This window comes from Sceloporus occidentalis, unplaced genomic scaffold (genome assembly GCF_023333645.1).
Source record: "Sceloporus occidentalis isolate IW3139 unplaced genomic scaffold, rSceOcc1.0.p SCAF_293, whole genome shotgun sequence".
NCBI classification, from domain to species: Eukaryota; Metazoa; Chordata; class Lepidosauria; order Squamata; family Phrynosomatidae; genus Sceloporus; species Sceloporus occidentalis.
This window is the reverse complement of record NW_028317273.1, coordinates 264594-288133: the sequence shown is the minus strand read 5'-3', so window position 1 is coordinate 288133 and position 23540 is coordinate 264594. Positions and strand designations below refer to the sequence as shown.

Below are 23540 nucleotides of genomic sequence, written 5' to 3'. Positions count from 1 at the left end.
ATCATGCTCTTGCTGCAGTATCTATTAATCAGTTCTGGCAAGAGGGGGTCTTCTCCATTTACACCCCCAGCCTGCTATGCGGAGGATTTGTGTAGGTGGATAAATGGTTTTGGTGCAAGGCAGGGGCTAAGAGATAAAAAGACACCCTCAGACGCGGTGCTGAATTGCTGTGTGGTATAGGTAGACCTCAAAACTGCTGGTTGGAAAGCAATGCCGGATTTGCGCCTAATCTACAGTATCTACAAAATATAAAGAGCGGCTCGGACAATGCTGGATTTATTGTATTGTAAAAGAAATCAGGACAGGCCAATGCAGTATTCTGACAGCACTATATCAGGACAGGCTCAGACAGTGCTGGGTTTGTATCTAATGTACAGAGACCCCCTGACTGCAGATTATCAGGACCGGCTCAGACAGCGCTGGGTTTGTATGTAATGCACAGGGACCCCCTGACTGCAGATTATCAGGACTGGCTCACACAGCGCTGGGTTTGTATGTAATGTACAGGGACCCCCTGACTGCAGATTATCAGGACCAGCTCAGACAGCGCTGGGTTTGTATCTAATGTACAGGGACCCCCAGACTGCAGATTATCAGGACTGGCTCAGACAGCGCTGGGTTTATATTCAGTGTTGGTTGTTCTTCTACGCGGAACTCAGCAATCTGTGTGTGTTCTTGTCTCTTCGCCTCTTGTCCAGACTGACAAGCCACAATGACGACCGAGATGGGATCAGAAACTGAGCTCACGCCTGGTCCAGAGGGGCCCTCCCAGGACGGAGTATCCAATCCAGTTCTCCACCCGCAAGATACCGCTAACAGCCCTGCAAATAATGTGGAAAGACCGGCCAGCGAGAATGCAAGGCGACCTGTAGAGGTGAGTAAAACGTCACAGACCAAAGCAGCATCACCTATTACATCACTTATTAATTACATCATCAGTAAGCAGTTATATAAACGGCATGCAGTAGTCTTATGTTATAGACCTGTATTCTCTTTCACAGAACCATTACCGGTAATCTGTGCTTTAAAAACTGAATGTTTTGTTCTTCTACATAAAAATTATAAAGAGAAATAAACCTCATTTTAGTTCTCTGTTAAAGTATAACTAAATAATACTTTCCGTCCCTGTTTTCAAATTGGTAGCACCCTTCCCTTGTAGACCATTGGCAAAATGGAATTTCTTGTTTCTTTTCCTTTTAATTCTTCTTGGGGTAACCCACAGAGTGAAGAGAGAATGGACGGAGCACAGGACAGAACAACACCTACTCATGCACAGAGATCACCCCAAAAAACTCCCAGGAAACCTAAGAGTGCCCTTTGCAAAGTGACCCTGCTGGATTCCTCATTCTACGAGTGCGAGGTGGAGGTGAGACTTGCCCTACATGGATAACCCAAGCCATGGGGGGCTACAAGATGCATTTGGCTACTTGCCTTCCTACAGAAGTCTTTGTAGTTAAACACTGAGTCACAAATTCATTGGTGTCAGGTTTTAAATGTCCAACATGGCAACTTCTGCTGCATTGAAGTATGGCAGCAGTCAGGACTCTGATAAGCCCCCTAGAATGGTTGTTTCTTTTCTCTGTTACAGAAGCACGCCCGGGGGCAAGTGCTTTTCGATACTGTGTGTGGACACCTCAACCTGCTGGAGAAGGATTATTTTGGTCTCACATTCTGTGACTCTGACAGTCAGAAGGTAATCATATGTGTTTATATTATAATCTTCCTATGGAACCTTTAGGAACTTGGCCACATCGGGGGGTGAATACGAGTTTGTATCAGGATATGCCCTCTGACACATGGTGTTTGAACTGGTATTGGGGTCCAGATTTCTGAGCTATGAATGAGATAGAATCAGGATCCCATCACTGGTGTCTCCTGCCAATATCCGGATCAGTTCCCAAAAGGGGTTGACCACTGTCAGGATTCCTGATTCATCTCCTTACTAACCTTGCTCCTCTTGTGTCATAGAACTGGCTGGATCCCTCCAAGGAAATAAAAAAACAAATCAGAAGTAAGTTTGTGAGTCTTGCTGTGACCCACGTTATTTTTTCTCCATATTCTCTGCATTGTGTTTCAATGCTAGGTGTTACACCTTCACAGAAGACTTGGCATGGTCATCATTCCCTATTCCCTACCTAACTCAGACCCTCTCTGTCTTAATTTGTATCCTGATACTTTCTTTCCTCACCCACTATCTGTTCTTTTTTTACCATCCCACTCATAACTCTGCTTCTGATCTTCTCTGCCACCCACTCCTCTCGCTCCGCTATCTTCCCCCTCTCCCCGTCCTCCTTTGCCTAACGCTGTTCTCTCTCCGCAGGTGGTCCCTGGACATTTGGCTTCACAGTAAAGTTTTATCCTCCAGATCCTGCACAGCTGACGGAAGATATTACAAGGTATGCTGCGTGTGTTAAGCAGAACCAGTTAAATAAATACATGTACCACATGTCCTTAATTATTTACCAGTTACCAGGTAGCCGTGTATGCCCTAGCCACATCTGTATTCATATAGCCAGTCCTTTAGAGCAGCGCTTGGGATGTCAGCTGCACAGAGCCATAACCTTCCTATGAAATACCACCGATAACTGATCCCACCTGTTCTCCTGCAGGTATTACCTGTGCCTACAGCTACGTGCCGACATCATCAGCGGCCGTCTCCCCTGCTCCTTTGTCACCCATGCACTGCTCGGGTCGTATACTGTACAGGCTGAGCTTGGGGACTTTGACAGCGAGGAACATCATGGGAACTACGTGAGCGAATTACGATTTTCCCCGAACCAAACGCGAGAGCTGGAAGAGAGGGTGATGGAGCTGCACAAAACCTACAGGTGAGGAAGCAGGAAAGGTTGCGTGACGCTGCGTGGAAAGGTACGCTGAGCCCCAAAGTCCTGTGCGGCCACCCAACTTATTGACGTATCATTACAGTCTATTTATAATACCGGATCCGATATCAGATATGTTCCTGTGGGAGATTTTGGAGCGTTGTTATTTAAATGGGGAGTTTCCAGGGGGTTGAGTATTTTTAGGTGACTTCGCTATGCAATATGGTGGGCTAAATGTGGAAGGGCCGGGATGGTCCGTAATGCATCGTTAAATCAGCGCGGTGCTTTCAAGAGATCTTACCATATTAACCCTGCGTTCGGCAGGACCATTTAGAAACTCACTAGTGTTGGCTCATAATCCACATTCAATACACCTCCTTGCACCGCTCCGTGCATGGCCATGACTAAAGGTTCAATGTACAATAATTCATCATTAATTTACTTTTCTATAGCACCAACGTACATTATGCATTTCTAACTCAGCCCATCTTGCTGTGGAAATGCCCAGGACCTCCCTATTTAGTGAATAAGCCCCTAACAGCGCTGATTCCATTGTTACGTTTCAGGAATCTGATCTTGGAACAATATATTTATTTGTGTGTTTGTAGTGCAGTATTCGTCGCTCGTTACATAACGGGTGTTTTTCATTCGCTTCTCAAAATGGGTTTTGTACCCAGCCTCTGCCAGGACGTTTAAATGGGGACAGCAATTGTTGGCAATCATCTAATTAGCATGCAGCTTGTAAATGTCTCACATTTTCATTTTAATTTGAAACACCAAGGGATCTACAGACACTGTTTATACGCATCAGATATCTCCGCGCTCATCATCGGAACCCCCGAGGGTGCTGGAAATAGTGGAATTTTGTCGGTTTTTTTCCCCATGTGGAGGATTTCAGCCCAATCTGCCTTTTTTTCTGAAAGCTCCATAATGGTGCACAGGAGGTGTTTGTACACGCAGGAGTGATTCTTTAATTATGTACAGTACCGTTTAAAGGTTTGGGGTCACTGAGCTGTTTCCGTGGAAAATAAGGACATATCTAGCTGTAACATAATTGCAAAAAAGGGTTTTCTAACAATCAATTAGCCTTTTAAACTTAAACTTGGATCAGGATGATGGGAGATTCAAGGACCTATCTGTGTCCCCTATTACGAGAAGAAGCTGACACCATTCTTGGTGCCTAGGATGAAAACAGCAGGACATTTTCTTAGTTGCTATGGAGATGTGTTATATTTTTAATAGCTGTACTTAATTAATTATGACAGCATTATGCATCTCTCTAACCTGTCTGTGACTATCGAATCTGCAAACAAAAAAAAAGAAATCTGTTTTTCTCCTTGTTCCACAATAGTCTACTGTGTAAATATTTAATTATAGTTTCTAAAGAACGGATAAAGTCAAATCAGCATAAAGTATAAAAATATGACGGCTTTTCAATAATAACACGAGTGGATCTGTCGATGGGTGATGGATCCCCGTAATCAACGTTGGCCTAAACCTGTGTTCTAGATCTCTACACGCTGATGTTTAGTGGTTTTATCAACCATTATAAATGGTCATTCCATGCCACTGACCCAAAATGGGTTACCATCCCCTCAATACAATCATATATACAATCATTTGCATTGCTTGTAAATATCTTGGTGTTTAGATTTTAAATTATAAAGCCACCTTCTCTCTGACATTGAGCTCATTGTCTGGTGATGTAGCCAAGGACGAAGGTTTCAGAAGTAATCATATGAACAGTATGATGCAGAGACAGTCAAACATAAAAGGCTAGGGACCGCAGTACAAACCGTCTCGGTGCTGTGCTGTGTTTACCAAAGACTTGCAGGTTAGGGAATAAATTCCCTGAATTCATTTCAATAATGAGCTGGAATAATTTACATCTGAAGGCAATAACGGAGTCGGGTACAATGAATCTCACGGCTGAGACAGTCAACCTAGTTACACTCTGTTCATGGAGGAGTTCTCTGTTCTTCGCTAGACATCATAAAAAAGCTGTAACAAAATATGCTAAGATCTGTCATAGAAGGCATTGTGTCAGATACTTAAGAGGGGAATGGCGTTGAAGACCACGTTCACAGGAATCCCGGGTTTGGCTGGAAGACATCAGCAGAAAGTTGACTCTGCACCAAGAAGGTCACCATGGATATCACATTGGTGCTCAAGTGTCCAAGCTTCCAACCGGGAGTATATAAATTAACATAAGTAATAGTTACTTTGAATGGATAAGACCTCATCGAAAACTCATGGGTCTCTTATGGCTTTTCCTATATGGTCATCAACAATCAGGACTTGTGTGGTCCTTCAGCATCACGGGTCTATGCAGATATGTAAAAAATTATAAAATGTTATAGTATGTTCCTAATCAAAACCCTGACTGCGTTCCTCGTGTGTTCTTTAAACATTAATATCACCCTGGAGGAATATCTCAATTCTTCTACTGTCACTGCATCAAAGTAATGAAGTCACAGCAACATAAATCACAAAATTGTATTAAAATAACAGATAAATTAAGCCTCCCAGCAGGCAACGGCAGGGTAGACATTTGGAAGGAGATCAAATCATCCCAGACAGTTTATATAATTATTCCAACTCCATTTTTGCAATTTATTGCTGAAGAAAACACAGTTGAAAGAAATAACTATAAATACGGTAGGATGGTGGTGAACACATATCATCTTATTGAGGATAAAAATGATACAGGACAGATTTCTCCTATCATTTTGATGGTGAAATACGATTCTCCGCTCCCCAGGGTGCACCAGAATTGGCACGAATTCTTCCAGCTGTGCTAATGACAATGGAAACAGAGAGTATAGCCCCACCAGAGCTGATCTAGGTAGTGGAAAAAATAACCAAAAAGGTCTGATCCAACAGAGGAGGATTTTACGTATAAAACAAGAGAGATGAAAGGATGCAGTGGATGCGTGGAGATTTCCCAAGCAGTCTTCAAGGACCATCAGCCATCCTGGGTTGGGTTGCATTCCAAATGGGATAAAGCAGGACCGTAATTGGTCTGTTTTTGTCTTAGTGAATGGATTTGGCGTATAACCTTTCTTTCTTTGTCTAACAGGGGAATGACGCCAGCTGAAGCAGAGATACATTTTCTAGAAAATGCCAAGAAGTTGTCAATGTATGGAGTGGATCTACACCACGCCAAGGTATGGCCGTAAGAGATGGACCTCTTGATATCCACTCCTCCTCTATGTCTGCTGCTCTTTTTATGCTCTTTCAGCCCCCATATCTAAGGATTTGTCCACTTTCACCCAGTCATTATCTTATTCTAAAGCTCCCCTGGCTTTTTATGCTCACAAGTTCAGTTGTCAACTCCTGTTGTCTTGTTTGCCCACTTACCTCTGTAGACTGTTCTGACTCCCAATTCTCCCACAGGACTCTGAAGGCATTGATATAATGCTGGGCGTTTGTGCCAACGGACTCCTGATCTACAGAGACCGATTGAGGATAAACCGCTTTGCCTGGCCAAAGATCCTAAAAATTTCCTACAAAAGGAGCAATTTCTACATCAAGATTCGGCCGGGGGAGGTGAGAATGGAGATAGACCAGGGAGAGTATAATGGATTGGAAGGAAAGGATTGTTCATATGATGTGTCTGTATATTATACTGTAAGTGCATCACATTCTCCTGTTTTTTTAGTACGAGCAGTTCGAGAGCACCATTGGGTTTAAATTACCCAATCACCGAGCTGCGAAGCGACTGTGGAAGGTCTGCATAGAACATCATACCTTCTTCAGGTGGGTACAGCTGGCTTTATGACTCCAACGCCTATCTCAACCACTTCTTTTAAGGTGGCTACTATATCCAGTATAATAACACCATTCAGAACATTATTATTGCATTGACAGAACCAGTGTAATTATCCACGGGCCAAGCTGGTGGTACAGAGATTGAAGTCCGTGTGTACAGTCAGTAGAAGAATAGCTTAGAGAGCTGAGGTTCTGTATCAGAGCCTTTTAGGTTCTTGGAGAACTCTTGAGACAAATATTGGCACAGAGCTCTCAGCTTGCTTATATCCGATAAATACTTGAGTAGATGGACAATGCTGGTATCAACTATGTGAATAAAGAATGATGTCTGGTTTGGCAGAGATTCATTGCATTCCTTTACTGTATTTTCAACAGGCTTGTGTCCCCAGAGCCCGCCCCGAAGGGCTTTTTGGTGATGGGCTCCAAATTCCGTTACAGTGGGCGCACACAGGCACAAACTCAGCAAGCAAGTGCCCTGATAGATCGGCCGGCTCCCAACTTCAAACGCTCCTCGAGCAAACGGTACTCTCTGTCCCAGAGCGCCGAAGGAGGTATGCAAGGGAGGTTAGTTATATGGGGCAGTCTTTCAACAAGGGCCGGCCAAAGGGACATGGTATAGGGAAGAGTATGTGGAGGCCAATGGTACTTATTTAGCATTTTACTGGTATGAGCACAGATGCCACCTCTGACTAGATAGAGCCACATGTGAGATATACGGCCCCTCTGGATGGATCTTTTCTTAAGTCTTTCTGTGGTTTGATTATCACAGTATATGGATAATTTGGATAACTCGGTTAACGTATCAGATGTTTCATGCCTCCACTCGTCTCATTGTTTTGACCCTTTAGGATTTTCACAACAAGCCACTTTTAATGAGAATCACGAATCCTCGCCTGAGAAAAGCAATGAGATTTCTCAGGGAGAGAAGGAAGGAGAAGAAGAAGAGGTGACCACACCGACCAAAATCAAGGAGCTGAAGGTGAGCGAGCTAGTGGTTATTGGTGGATGTTCATTACAATAGACAGTGCTCTTATTTGCGCATGGACTGTATATATGTGCATGTGTACATTTTGTGTTTGTGTCTATGTGTGAATCGCCCGCACACTTTTCTTTGGGTTGTGCCAGAACCCCTAGGGATTCAGTTTGAGAAAACACATAAGCGCACACACGGACACACAGGTGTTATATGTATCTTGGTGTGATTATGTTTGTTTGTGAATGCACATGCTTTTTACATGTTTCCTATGTCTATACACGTATGTGCTTATGTGTCTGTACAGCCACTCACATGATATTGCATGTATTCAATTTATGGCACAATGGGGCTACAGGTATGAAAAGTGATTCTGGTGCCAAGTTTGAAGCATGATGTTATCACCATAGCAATAAGCCAGTGTTCCTGCTGGTTGCTATGGTAATAATACCAATGCACTAGAATGGCACTTTCTATACATAATCCTCATAGTCTTTGTATACATTTGTCTTTAAAAAGGCATCAGATGTGAGTATGTCCATGTATATACCCATTTGCATGTCTAAGCAACCCTCGTACCAGCTAAGAAGTCTCATACATGTGGCTCAGACTCCAGAACCTTGGCTGGTGCGGGTTTGATTTTTAGTGGCATTTGAGGACTGGAATTGTCTGCTCCAATGTCCTTGTGTCTGTGGGAGCACCCTAGTGCAATTCCAGTCCCATGGTACTACTAACAAGCCATAATTTAAGGATATCCCTACATAAGTGCAACTGGGTCAATCTAAATGGCTGATGCACTGATTGCCACATATGTGGTTACGTAGCAGCTCTTGCAATTACCGTTGGCCACTCTGTAGTTTATGTATTGATTTTTTTCCCTGCTTGCCTCGAATTGCCATGTATGTATGTGTATCTCTGCAGTGTTTTTGTTTCCATATGTGCATCCCTTTGTGTACAGCGGTGTTTTGTGCTGCATTTTCTCCCTCTCACTCGCTTGCTTCTGTTTCTTACTTATCGCTACCAGTCGGAGCAAGAGGGCACTCCCCGGCACAAGGAGGTACCCACCAACTTAACCCAAAATCCATTTATCTTTCCAGCCCCATTCACCTATCCCAGAATCCTTGTATTTAACCCCACACCTGACTTCTTACCCAAATACCCACAAATGTAACCCAGTGCTTACCACAAAACCATTTACCCGTCCTATGTACTCTCCTATATCCTGCCTGTTTTTCTCCTCGTACCTCCAATTAATGACCCAGTTATCCATCTGCCATTACATACTTGTTTACCCATCACACAATCCAGCTAATAATCTAATCAACCCAGTAGTCTTTCCCTGTTCATAAATTCAGCGTATTATTCAGCAATATACCAAGTACCGTATGTCACGGAGCTGGCTCGTCCGACCGACTGCCTCCGCTGTCTTGTGCTCCCTTAGCCTGGGACAACACACTTTCCCCGGTTCCCCAGTCACTCGCCGAGACTCAGTGTAGGGTAAAACCAAACGAAGACTGATTTATTTTGGACACACAGAGCTGGATATATCCAGCAAACACACATTAACATAAAACAAGATATTGGGACACAAACCGCCCCCTTAATCTGCCTCTCAGAGACAACAGGGGCAGTAACGGGATTAACAATACAATAGGGGGGAGACTGATTTATACAACATTAAACATCAAAGAATGGTGGTCACTCCCTGGTGGCAGATCCTGGCTGTCTGCTGGAGATAATCCCCTCAGCCAGTGATGAGATGATACTGCTGGGGGAAGCCACAGAAGTCTCTACAAACCCAGGGCCCATAGTCAATAGGGAGGAGGCTGGCAGTCAGGCCTCTCCAGTGGCCCCAGTGATGGAGGCTTCCGTCACAATTCTTCCCCCTCCGAATTGGACTGACACAGGATGAGACCCCAAACGGGTTGACTCCGTAGTCAGTCAGTTTATTTGGCCCATCAATGCCCTCCCAAAATTGTTGCTCCTGCTGCTGCTGGGAAGATGGGCCGGCTGCGCCATCTCCCGGGTACCGCTGGGGAGGGATGCCGCCTGCATCCCCTCCCTGGTGCTCCTGCTGCCGTTGAGGAGGGAGTTCAGGTTGATCCGGTCCCGGAATTAGGTTCTGCCGCTGGGGAGATGGACCGGCTGTTCCACCTCCCTGCTTCTGCTGGGGGGGCAGGTCGGCCGCTGTATCTCCCTGAATTCCTGCAGCTTTGGTAGGTGCTGGGCAGAGGCCAGCGATGCTCTGCCCTGTTGCCAGCACTTCAGCTGGGGTTAGGGCATCTTGTGGGTCGGCCTGCCGCTGGGGAGGGAGGGCCGCTTCCTCCGCTCCCGGACATGTGAGCTGCCGCTGGGGAGAAGGACCGGCTGCCGTATCTCCCTGGATCCCTGTAGTGATTGCAGGTGTGGGGCAGAAGCCAGCAGCGCTCTGCCCTGTTGCCAGCTCTTCAGCTGGGACTAAGAGATCTGGGCAGACTGCCCAGCATTCTGAGGACCCAGGTGTGGAGACTGCAGTGTTATCCACCCCTCTTGGGTTAACATCCTCAGACAATAAATCAAATAAATCCCCAGTCTCTGGTTGTGGTGTAAAGTCACACAGCTCCAGTATTGGATCTGGATTAGCTGCCCAGCATCCCTGTGACTCAGGGGTGGAGACCGCAGTCCCATCCACCCCGCCTGGGTCAACATCCTCAGCTGACCACTCAATCACATCCACAAAATCCACACAATCCCTGGACACCGGGGCATTCTGTTGAACGCGTTCGAACAGTTTTTTATACGCCTTCTCCAGTTCCCACTCCTGTGTAATTAAAAAGTCTAAATCACCTTTAAGTCCTAGGGCATCTGGGAGGTACCACTCCCTGAAATCCCGGATGTCCTCAATCCGCCACTCCGCTGTGCTGCCGAAGTCTGGATCCTCCTGAAGACTATCCCATAATAATCCAGGGCCACCAAAGTCATAGCCCTCTGGAGAACAATCTTTCGCAGTTCCCCAATATGCTTGCTCTGTATACCACTGCAGAGCCCTATAGTGATCTTCCAGCTCTACCTCCTGTTGCACCAGCTTGTCCAATTCGGATACCCATTTCTCCTGGGGTTGCTGTCCCAGGAATGACATCCGTAGTTCCCGCTGGTCTCTAATCTTTTGTTCGGAGCTTGGAAGACACTGACCCCGGCGTATAACAGCCCTCTGCCATACTGACCGTCGAACCACTTGCCTCAGGTTCTGGTATTGTTCTGTAGGCAGGGCAGTGGTGTAGCAGGAGAGGATGACCCGCAGCAGCCCCTGGAATTCTGATACCACATCCATGTCCTCGTCAAGGCGACCGAAGTCTGCCGTCCTGTCGGTTAATCCCGGTAGAAAGTAAGTGTCCCTCGGACTAAGAAGCAATCCCACTGCTTGCCACCAATGTCACGGAGCTGGCTCGTCCGACCGACTGCCTCCGCTGTCTTGTGCTCCCTTAGCCTGGGACAACACACTTTCCCCGGTTCCCCAGTCACTCGCCGAGACTCAGTGTAGGGTAAAACCAAACGAAGACTGATTTATTTTGGACACACAGAGCTGGATATATCCAGCAAACACACATTAACATAAAACAAGATATTGGGACACAAACCGCCCCCTTAATCTGCCTCTCAGAGACAACAGGGGCAGTAACGGGATTAACAATACAATAGGTGGGGGAGAGACTGATTTATACAACATTAAACATCAAAGAATGGTGGTCACTCCCTGGTGGCAGATCCTGGCTGTCTGCTGGAGATAATCCCCTCAGCCAGTGATGAGATGATACTGCTGGGGGAAGCCACAGAAGTCTCTACAAACCCAGGGCCCATAGTCAATAGGGAGGAGGCTGGCAGTCAGGCCTCTCCAGTGGCCCCAGTGATGGAGGCTTCCGTCACACCGTACAACAGAAATTTTTAAACATATACCCTCTTCAGACTATATGCGGATCTCTTAAAGCCCAAACCAACCCTTCCCAGTTCTATGTCACCACCTCATGTTCTGACCTCATAAGGGAACACGGTGCCTTACAAAAGGCTGGTCGCTCTGGATCCACCGCACTGGTGGGTGGGTTGTCACATCATTGGGGATAATGGACTCTCGGATGCCCTGGTTCAAGATGCTCCTGTACAACATAAAACATTCTCTATAATGTTACTGCCGAGTCTGTGACATCAATGTGACCCTGTTCTGCATGGTAGACCTCAACCAGCAGATTCTCCTGGTTTACGATACGAGCAACAATTGGATACAATCCTCAGCTAGGCATTTCTTAATGTCACGTTGGTGTTGTGAAATTAGAAAACTGATATATATATTTTGTAATCAGAAAGCTGTGCAAATACAGAGCTCGTAGTGTTCCACTCACGTCTATCCCAACCTATAAAGGCTTTATACAATCTATTTCCTTTAGGTGATGGATTCAACATTTATGGCTAATGCTATCTTCAATTTTGATACATTAGACTCAATACTAGCATTAAATACCTAATATCCACAGCCAGTATCCCAGCCAGTATCCCATCATCTGCCATTATCTACTAGACACCCACAACTCCCAGCTAAGCAGTCTGTGCATACCTAAGAGGCATTTTACATACAATATCTACTTTTTAGCCCGTTAACAGAAGGAGAATGTCTTATTAGGCTTTACTACTTAGAGCTAAAGGAATCCATACGGCACTAACTCAACTTTAAATGTCTTTCTTAGTTCCTGGACAAGTCAGAAGATGTTCTGTTGAAACATCAGGCCAGTATTAATGAGCTGAAGAGAACTCTGAAACAGCCGAACAGCAAGCTGGTCCATAGGGAACGTGGAAGGGAGAAGCGGCTCCCCTCTTCGCCTACCTCCTCGTCCCCCAAACCAGAGGTAAGTGGATGTACTTGGCATGTGCGAGCCAAAGATTAGCCGTGTCTCTATACACCCAAGGTTTATATGTGTAAACCGAGTTACAGAGATGGAAGAAATACCTTCGAGATACTAATCCAAAGGATAGGCATGTGACACATCGGTTGGTAGGTGCTATTACTTCAAAGTAGGGTGGAGTAATGGGATAACATTAGTAATCGAAAAAAGATAATGGAAACAGCAATATGATGGGGTGGAAGAAATGACACGGAACAATCAGTTCTTTCAGAACTACAGTAGGTGGAAACCCTCCCATGACTCCATCTATTTCTCGTGCCCTATGTATGCGTCACCCTTTATTTTATGATGCGTGTGAATTATGAACAATGTTATGATCATTTGCTGCGGGGTAGAGGGACTCTGGTGTGCTGTGAACCTGTAGAATTGTGTCATAAGTCCCAGAATGAGTCTAGACAAGGCTGGTGTCCATCATATGCTAAAAACAAAATACTGTCTGCGCTTCTCACCCTAATAAAGTTGGCAACAAATATATAAACATAATATAAATGAGATCTCATTTATAAATCTCATTTATATTATGTTTATATATTTGTTGCCAACTTTATTAGGGTGAGAAGCGCAGACAGTATTTTGTTTTTTGTATACATTGTACAGCCAACACACTGTATTTGCAGCATGCTCACACTGTTTGGTAGGCCTTATATTATACATTTGTATTATTTGAGCCTGAGACTAGCTTAGCGCACCGACACTTTTTCTTTTCCCTGTTTGCACATATTTGAGGTTGTTGGCTCCTCATCAGTCTGGTTGCAGCTTGCTGTCCAGGGGTTAAATGGGAGGAGGTTTAATTGCACCTCCCCCAACACATTAATAAGGTTTTGGTAGCAGTATAAACTGCTTTGTGTGCCCACTATGTAGGAGGTGAGAGTAGGATCTCACCCTATTGAGAGTGTGCCTTGACGTGGCGGGTGAGCTTAATTATGCTTTGGCCAATTCATATAACCAAAACCTCTCATTTATATTATGTTTATATATTTGTTGCCAACTTTATTAGGGTGAGAAGCGCAGACAGTATTTTGTTTTTTGTATACATTGTACAGCCAACACACTGTATTTGCAGCATGCTCACACTGTTTGGTAGGCCTTATATTATACATTTGTATTATTTGAGCCTGAGACTAGCTTAGCGCACCGACACTTTTTCTTTTCCCTGTTTGTCCATCATATGCTACCAGTTCTTCTATGTACAAGGGAGGTTGACATGCTATATGATGTGCATACAGTATATATATATATATATATATATATATATATATAGCACAGTGTACCTTTTATTATATTAGTAGACTTCTTTACACCTCTTCTTCCCGTCTTCTTTTCTGTCCTCCTACTGTTCCCTTCCTTGTCTTTAACCCCAGCAGGATACAGAAGACGCAGCAAGAGGAGAAGAACACGAGACCGATGCAACCAATTCCCAGGATTCCGAAGTTTTCACTCAGAAAAGTTTGGCTTCTTCTCCTGAGGTACCTATCCTTGTCTTTACACCCTTTCCCTATCCTGCTTATAAATGTCAATAAATTTCAGAACAAATCCGTCACAGCTCAGTAAATACAATCACCGTAGAATAAAGGTCTAAAGACCAAATCCTTGGACACTTCATGTACCATGTGACACGACGGAAGGGAATGGAGTCTGGAGAGACAGAATTAACTGGACCCTAAGGATATAATCTACACTACATCTGGTGCAATATATAAGGCCTATTTATATAACCACATTGAAATCATTTTCCCGTTTTTTACTTATTCAGATATCCGGAGAGCCGTTGTAGATAGTTTGCTATTTAATTTGGTTTCGTAGCTGGATACCAATGTGTTATGTAGATACTTCTTTCTGAGTAATACAGTAAAACTCTTCTAGTAATGATTTTGATAAAGTTAAAGGCTAAACAGCCAACGACAAAATCCCCATGAAAAGGGAGAGGAGAGTAAGGACAGGAATTGTTGCAGAGGAGACAACATGCCCATGCCTGGGGGTCTCCAGGGGCCAGACCTCCTGAAAATGAGTGGGGAGCAGGCAGAGCTGGGTTGGGGATAGGGAAGATCCAAATGCCACTCCGAATTCCAACCAAAACATCAAATGATGTCCCAGGGGCCATGTAGTCAACCGTGACCCTCAAAGCTCTTGGATATGATCCAATGCACTTGGCCAGTTCTAACTTTCCAAGACACGATTCCTGGTTGTTTTCACAAATCCAACACACCTGTCCGTCTCTTAAATGGACATTCGATTAGCTCCCTGGCACAGGGGCTGCCCATGTCTCCTGTGTTCCAATGGCCCTTTATCACTCCCATCACTCCTGTGCTCCAACGACACGTTGTGTTCGCTGATCCAAGTTTAAGCTTAAAAGGCTAATTGATAGTTAGAAAACCCTTTTGTAATTATGGCACAGCTAGAAATGTCCTTGTTTTCCATGAAAACAGCTATGTGACCCCAAACTTGTGAATGGTGGTATATATATGTTTGCAGCAAAACAGGATGTAAACTAATTGAGAATTAGTGGTATAAAGTCCATATGTTGCCAATCATGATCAGTTAACCATATAAAGGGACAAAACATTTATCTTGAAAGGGTAAACCGTTATACTATTTTTTTGTCTGTAGAATGTACGTGTGAAAAGGTATCTATTTAGACACTTAATGTGCACCCCATTGAATCTCTAAATATTAGTTTGTTTCTATTGGCCATGATGTAGCCATTTTTTTAGCGTTCACATTCTACAATCGTCGATTGCTGTTCTGGGCGTAGTCAGAAAGTTGAATTGCAAACCATGCCGTTTCTACCATTGTCACAATAAAGGTTTTGTTGGCTCATTGAATGGAGCTCCTTATCTCCTTATCTCAAAACCCACAACCCACAGCTGTCTCCTGGAGAATACGTTCTTTCTGTGGCAGCCATATGCAAGTGTGATTATTACATGATTAATAGGATTATCATGTTATACAAGGCTCTTTCTAGAGAAAACCACTATATAGATACATTTACATGAATAAAAAATGATAAATGTTTCCCGAAAAACACCCAACTCTCCATAAAAACAAGTTGCCCGGCCAGTGCTTTCCTATCAGACCTGCACTAATTGAAGAGTCAACGCTCCTCAAGCTTAGATAGACCGAAACTCTTCTTTCGCGGGAGAAGACGAGGACCAGAGTTCAGTAACTTTGGAAACTCATTTATTCCTGGATTATTCTTGGAGTATTGCTTTAAAATCTGAATCGGGAATGCTGCAGAGGTAGGATATGTTTCCATTGTTAACAGAGGCTTTGAAACCATGGTGCTCCATAACCTTCTCTTGGTCCTGTAAGCAGCTGATGGAATTATTGCTTGGTTTATATAGTTCTTCCGTTCCACCCCATCATATAATGGTTTAGTAGGATAAAATCTTGTAAATGCATGTATTATTTTCACAGCTGGTCATTCTGTCCTTTTCCGTCTTGCCCTAAAATAGGAATGTATTTACCAGATTCCCTGCAACCAGTTCCATACTTGATACAATATCACTCAAGATCCATTAGGATCCCTCTCTCTTGACAAAGCTCTTAGCATATTTCTTATTGATATGTAGAAGAACTTCAGTCATTGTATACTAATAGCTATGCTGCGTTTGAGTCACCCAGTCTTATCAAACAATGTAGCATATTTACTACTATTTATCGAAATACAGAGCATTATAATGACTTTAACAACTGCTGGGGAATAAAACATACTGTGTAGCTAGAAAGCCTTGTTATTATTTTGCCAGGGGTATAGAATGTTCTCACAAGTATTAGCAAGTGATGTATACATTTTGTGATTGTCCTGAAACTAATTAGAAGGATAAGGAAGCACATAACAATCATGCTTGCTTCCATCATATACCAACAAATAACTGCTTTTGCTCCGGTTAAAATGCAGGATATGGAGCATTGGGTTTTTATAGAAAGGCCATCAGAAAAAGCAAAGACATCTTTTGGAGGAGTGGAAAAGAATGTAAATGCTCAGCATTCTGGACCAGATTTGTCTCCTGAAGGTGAAGAGCTCTCCCAAAATCAACTTCACCCCAGGGAGAAAGAAGAACAGAAGAAGTGTGAGACACACGAAGAGAGGGGGGCAGACAGACCTTTACAAGGAGCAAAAGGAGTGGAGAGAAGAATCAGGCTAACACAGAGAGAGGAACGTCTAGTGATGGTGACCAGCGAACTGGATGATGTTGAGCACAAGGCACGGACAGCTCCTGATGGGGCACCTGCTGAGGACAGCAGGGATTGGACAGTCAGGGTGGAGAAGACTGAGCATGGCTTTGCCTGGCTACAGGGAGAAACATCAGAGACAAGAGGGGAGAAGGCAATAGATGGTGAAGAGAGGACTTCCTCAAAAACAGCTAGTGGGGGAGTTTTGGTATTGGGAGCATCAAACAGAAGCCGAGGTCGGGGCATCATGGACTATGGAGAAAGTAGACGTGTCATTGTGTGTGAAGAGGAAACAGATGACAGCGCTGACGACACTGAGAAAGAGTATCCTGTTGGAATGCACTGGAGTGAGTTAGAGAGGCCGCTGGTGTGGCATGAAAGTTCTGGCTACCAGCATAAGCATGTAAAAGAGGATGACAAAGATAGCAGTGCAAAGCCTCACAAACAAGATGAGCAGATTAGTGTTCCAGAATTTAACAGTAGGCTAGAAGAGAACAAAAATACCCCAGAAGAGGCAGGGTTGCCTCCAAAGAGAGGGAAAGAGGCTGTCCAGGAGTATGTCACCACCAATATGTTGATGTTGGATTCACAATTAGAAGATACATCAGAAGATAACCTTGTGAGAAATGCGGAAAGAAGGGAAGCGTTGGAAGCTTCTTCAGTAATGAATGAACCTCTGTCTTCTGGTGTACATGTAACCGTAGAGAGAAATATAGAGGATCCACCATTTGAAGATTGGGGTCCACCAGTGTTGCACTTTATGTTACCCACCATTATACCACTGCCAGTGTCACTGCCCAGGGACAGAGGTCACCAAGAAGAGGCTTCAGACAGAAATCCAACAGAGAGACTTCTCCTCCAACCAAACCCTAGAGCTCCAGCAGCCCCCTCCCCAGGAGAAGATGCTAGCCCTGTTGACTCCACAGACACACCTGGGGACATCTCTTCTCCGGATTCTGGATGCGAAATCACACTGACTGATGCGGCGGTAACTTTCCTCAGCTCAGAGCAGCATGTGTGTCGGGGGTGGGGGGAAAGACCTCGATCCTGCTTTGCGTGGACATGTCGCGGTTTGGCCAGCACGCCGGGCCTCTGTATGTGTACGGAGGGGCATGGTGTCATAGCGGGAGGTGTCTGCTTGTACATCCCAAAGCTCTCCCACAATCTGCTTCTGGCTTGAGCGCAGTGATATCTGAAACGCATGGAAGCAAGAGAGGAGACGGGAGGGAGAACGGGTAGAAGGGGTAACCGGGGAGGGTACAATCGAAGTTGCTTCTTAACTAGGCTGTTGAAAAAATCTTTCCCACTCCAGGAATTGGACAAACCCAATAACTTTCAAGTGCTTCTTTGGTTACTGCAGCTGCTGTATTTTTTAACCTCGACTTGGAAAGCATTGCTCGGCTGGTACCCAACAGGTTCTTGCCCCATGCTAACAAAATCAATAAACTGAAAATCCTGGAGTGGTGCCTTTAGCCTCATGGGAAGGAATAATATTAATCTCCATCCCACCTCCTCCCCACTCCCTGCACCGAGGCCGCTGATTCCTTGCTTTTTGTGCTGCTCAGGCACTGAGTCACTAGGCTGTGTTAAGGTTATGGATAGCTGTACTACTTGCGTTACTACTCTTCTGCCATCTCACCTTATTTTTCCTTATATTGCTTTAGATTTAACTTTTCCCTACCTTCTATTTACCCCTAATTTACTTATTTTCTCAATTGGTGAACCCAAGAAAAAAAAATGGCAGAACACCCCCCCCACACACACTTAGTAACGCTATAGTATAAATTTATCACAGCTTAATGAGTCTGCGCCCACTTGCTTTGATGCCGTTCTGTTCAGCATCGGTCTCATGCATCCCGCCACGGGTATTGCTGTCTGTCCCTGGGGTTTCCATATCTCTAATCCTTCTCTCCCACTCTAGTGTCAGCCTCTTGAACCGACATCCTGGGAGGAAAGGGACATCCCATCCGCCCTGCCAGAGGTCTCTCAGCCGGACCAGGGTTTTAGGAAATCCGGGACAGTCTTTTATCAGGTCGGGGGGGCCAGGCCTGCCCTCATAGTGACCCTCCTGTACCCAGTGATATGATTAAAAAAGACAATGTTTGCCTGTCTATGTGCTGATAAAAAAGCCTATGTATGTCTATGCCGAGCATTCTTAATTCATTTGTGAAGCCATCAACAGATAGCAATCGTCTAACAATACAATAAAAGTGTATAGAAATGCAAGGCTTCAGATAAATATCTCATCGAGACAACATAGAAAGGTTGTGTTTCCATCCATTATTATATTAAGGTTTATTTTATAATGGTTTAAGTGTCTTCTTCCCTTCCAAATCAAGTCACAAAAGAGACTGTGTTAACTAACTTAGATTAGAAAGATTTCTCTCATATCCATCTACAACAGACAGGTGTCTACTGAAATGTTTGTAGATGGATCATCCCAACCTGTATGCCTCACAGTGTCAGTGACAAAGAATTGATATAAATATCCTCTATGAGGTCATTTGAGTATCCATTAAATGTGGTGTTAGTTGCGTTACCTTATTTGTGTACTTACCTGATAAATGTGTGTTGACAAACGTCTAGAGAGCGTGGTTTCTCTACTCATATCACTTGACGGTACTCCTCAACACATTAAATCAGTTTAGATTTTGGTCAGAAGAAGTCACCCTTATACTCCCCAACTGTGAGGCTCTATCACCAATGTCCTCCCCATCCATGGCTCTTTCAATCCTCTAGAGAGTGAGCAGCCGAGAAGGAGATGAAGCACGAGGAGGTGGAGAAGAAGAACACAGCACTGGGCTTCTAAAGGAGAACCAGCTGAGTATCGAAAGAAAGTGTAGCAGCATAACGGTCAGCTCTACGTCCAGCCTGGAAGCGGAGGTGGACTTCACAGTCATCGGGGATTACCACTCCAATGTAGGGTTTGAGGATTTCACCCGCAGCCTGCCAGAGTTACACAGAGACCAAGGTGATGGGGCAGGAAGTACCCCAGAAAATAATCCCCAAACAGCTCCTCAAGATGAGCACAGAGAAGATAAGGTGGAGCAAGCTGAGGTATAAGGGTACAGCATGGGAATGTTTGTCAAATCCTGCCTTATTTTCTCCAGAATGCCCAGCTTGCTCACACAAAGAATTATCCATGCATGGGACATGGTGGAAAAAAAAGAGGACTTGCATGAATGAGACATTCAATGTGCATTTTTATCATTTCCATTCATCATCATCTTTATGTTCAGAGTATTTATCATCACGTCTCATTGCATGTTTCCATCTCCCTCCTTTTGGCATGGATAAACATCATGAGTTGCATGTTAGTGACATCATATGTACGCATCATGCCATGTGCTGAAACTTCATACTGTGAGATCAGGTGTGACTTCATATCCATTCCAATGTCATATTCCCATATTGTGCATGTTACTAAATGTCATCTGTTCCGAGTGTATATTCTGACTCCCAATGTAACCTCACATGTGCCAAGTATGGATTTATTTTTCTAAACAAAAGTCATAAAACATTTTGCCTATATTTTCATATTTACAGACTGCGCAAAGAGAGGTCACAAGTTCTGTGACCAGCGTAAGCCAGGCAGAGGCAGCGGGCGCTGTACACACACAAGTTACGACAGTTCAAACCACACAGGTAAGATAACAAATACTTGCTGTTCCACCTCGCCGTCATTTTATTACATTGTCTGACTGTAGCCTTTTCTCACTTTGCTCTCGGTGATTAAGGGTCTGTAAAATTATTTGAAAAGGATTGTAAAGCTTCATAATAAATGGAGGACATATATATAAATGGAAGATATTAAAGCTGTACTGTGAGAGGGGCTAATATACTGGTAACCATCCAAGTCCCAAATGCTCTGATTTCTTTCATAGTGCTCTGATTTCTTTCTTTTGTAATCAGGGTTACTATTTGCCTTAAGGTACAGTTATAAGCAACAGATAGCCTTTCTCAGATGTTTAGAACACTGGTAGCCTGAAGGATCCGTTTCAGAGAGATGACAAGCAAGCCCTCCATACGCTGGCAGGCAGCAACAAGTTCTGTGAGACATCAATGAACGTCACAGGTCTCATTACGGACACTGGTGTCCTTACACGGACACTTTGTCTATCCTTACCTCCACATTCTAGAATTTAATAACGAGGCAGAGATGTTCTGTAACAAATGAAATCACTTTCTAGTAGGCCCATCTTAAATAATCCAAGAAAAAAGTGGTGTCCATCCAACCTTCATGACCTTCATAACCACTATCTATGTATCTATAGTAGACTTTTGGAACCAGTGGAGATTTGCCACAATTGGATCTTTCCATTATAACCAAGCTACATGGTCCAAACGTCTACAACATCAAATAGAACAAAGATGAGACCTGGAATTCCAGTAATATGACAAAAATGGCTATATTAAGCTTTTATCATGCCTCTGGAGTACCAGCTAATGTCTGTGTTCAATTGGATAACTCAGTGATGATATTTCTTAACCGTATGCAATAAAGTAAACCCTCTCCTCTTGCTTTTCCGCCCTCTCTCATTGGCCCGTTTCACTTCTTGTCCTCAGGTGGATGAAAAAGATGCCGTTGTCAGCACTGAGATCATAAAGACAGAGACTGTAACCCCCACACAGGTTTGGTTCCCCTTAATGGCCCATTGTATTTACCCCTTTATTTCCTTCTTGACCTGGAATTGTGGTATAGAAAGGATTTCCAATGCCTTCCCACTATCTGGGAAATTATTTTCTTGTTCCTTTAAAACCATCAAAACCAGCATGTTTAGGAGCAAACTTTCCCTTCTGTTTGCGTAAAGTTTCATATCCGAAGCCCCTTTCACGGCTTGTTGTGGATATATTATAAAGTGATTTATGTCGGTTGTATTTGGAAACCAACTAACGGTCTCATGCCAGGTGCCCAGGAACCCCTCAGTGCTAAAAAAAATGGTATTTGCTAAAAAAAATCCCTAATTTTGGAAACAAGTTTGGATCCAATTTAAAAACTAAGGGTTTAGTGAAGTGAGTTAGTGAAAAACATATGTTTGTCCAGGTGGTGTTCTTGGCTTAGTAAGGGTGCCCATTAGAACTGAAGTATGTCACGTCCATTAGTTAACCGTATTAATGCATGCAACTAATCATTAAGTCAGATAATGTTAATACGAGCCATATACGTGGCCACCCGCCACTGAGTCTAGTTGCCTGCTAGACTCCCCTGGGCTGGAGGTCTTTTCAGGTGGTGAGCGAGAACTTCCAGTTCACTGCTTCTATCTCATTTGACACCCAGGCTGAAGACACAAGAACAAACAAAGCAGGTGAAGAACAAGTGCAGGCAGTAACAACTGGAGAGGGTGTACCGGGGCCGCAAGCAGAAGCCACACAGGCTCATGTGAGTTGCGGCCATGTTTGAAATCAGTTATCGACTTTTGTATTACAGATCAGTCTTTCATTCAGCTCAACAATTATTTTGTCTAGACGTTCACTCTGATTGCAATCTGTCAATCGGCCGTACATCTTATTTTTCAGACTGTCCACGGGACAAGTGTCACCCATGCTGCCACAGCAGAGACACTATCGTCATCCACAACAACTCATGTCACCAAGGTCAGAAACATTTTGAAGATTTACTTTAATAAGGGGAAGCCGCAGCTTCAATGGTTCAGGTTTAATCCACGAGATAACACATAGTTATCTCTGAAAAGCCTGTAGAGAATGCGGTTAGGCGATTATTCCAAAAAAGTATAAATTCTGGGTAGACTCTGAACCCACTCTTTCATTTCTTACTCACCAATGGCCTTTCTTTTTCTACGCAGACTGTGAAAGGAGGATTCTCTGAGACACGGATAGAGAAACGGATAATTATCACTGGAGACGAAGATGTGGACCAAGAGCAGGTAGCTTTATAGCAACACCTGGTTGGCTTAAGCCAAAAGCTGAGAAAATGGAAATTCTCTCCTCCTCTCTTGACACCGTTTTTTTTTTGTATTATTTCCACTAGGCTTTGGCTATGGCCATTAAGGAGGCAAAGCTACAGCATCCAGACATGTTGGTCACCAAGGCCGTGGTGTATTGTGAGACAGAACCCTCCCCTGAGGAGTCGGGACAGAGCGCTCAGGTGAGGGCAGGGAGTCTGGGATTTTTCACTGCTTTGGTTTTAAAATCATACATATGACATATAGCTAACCATGCACTCCAATAACAATGCTCATGGGACTGCTTGGAAGGTATAGGGAAATGTATCAAAAATCTGTTTACATCTTAAAAGAAAAGAAGTATAAAAGTAAAGAAATAGGTGTAGAAAAACATGTTTTAAAACAAGAAACGGAACAAAAAACTCTCACATTACAATAAATGAGTTCTTATAAGACCACCAAGGCTGATATGGGTAAACCGACATGAGAGGCGAAATCTACCCCTGGCCAAATAAAAGGTGTAGTTCCCCTTCCAAAGGGAAATATTCATTTTGAGTAAAAAACAAAACAAAACATATATTTGTATGCAGTAATTGCTCTGCTTTCCCATTATATTGTGTTGGTCGGTGTCTTTTGCGTAAAAGTGTACGACCGATTTATTTATATTTCCAAATCTCTCTTTTCCTTTGCCTAGAAATCTTGACCTCAGATTTTGGATGTGAAATCTCCCCTCTGCCTCCTTCTTTGTTCCTCACCCAAGAAATAAAGACATCCTTTCCCTTCCCTGATCCCAAACCACGCCAGCTGCAACAACCTTCACACCAGACACAAGGGTATCCGAAACCGCACCGACAGCACCCTCTAACAGAAGGAGACCTACTACCCTCACAGGAGCAGAAAACTGTCCCCTTCAGAGCGTATGGGGGCAACAAGACGCCTTCTTTGCTCCTACTCCCCCATGCACCAT

The 23540-nt window shown here is 44.0% G+C and overlaps 1 protein-coding gene across 1 annotated transcript; it reads left to right on the top strand.

Moving 5' to 3' along the window:
* The first annotated feature begins 712 nt into the window (after positions 1–712).
* On the top strand, positions 713–23339 carry LOC149275218 (band 4.1-like protein 1). The gene is given in 21 exon segments (XM_089504889.1): positions 713–874; positions 1223–1366; positions 1589–1693; positions 1969–2011; positions 2321–2396; positions 2610–2828; positions 5902–5989; positions 6219–6371; positions 6484–6581; positions 6969–7144; positions 7442–7572; positions 12282–12440; positions 13862–13963; positions 19410–19712; positions 20181–20252; positions 21237–21302; positions 21898–22050; positions 22188–22265; positions 22475–22555; positions 22660–22776; positions 23334–23339. Coding segments are annotated over 21 exon segments (2532 nt in total).
* The last annotated feature ends 201 nt before the right edge of the window (positions 23340–23540 follow it).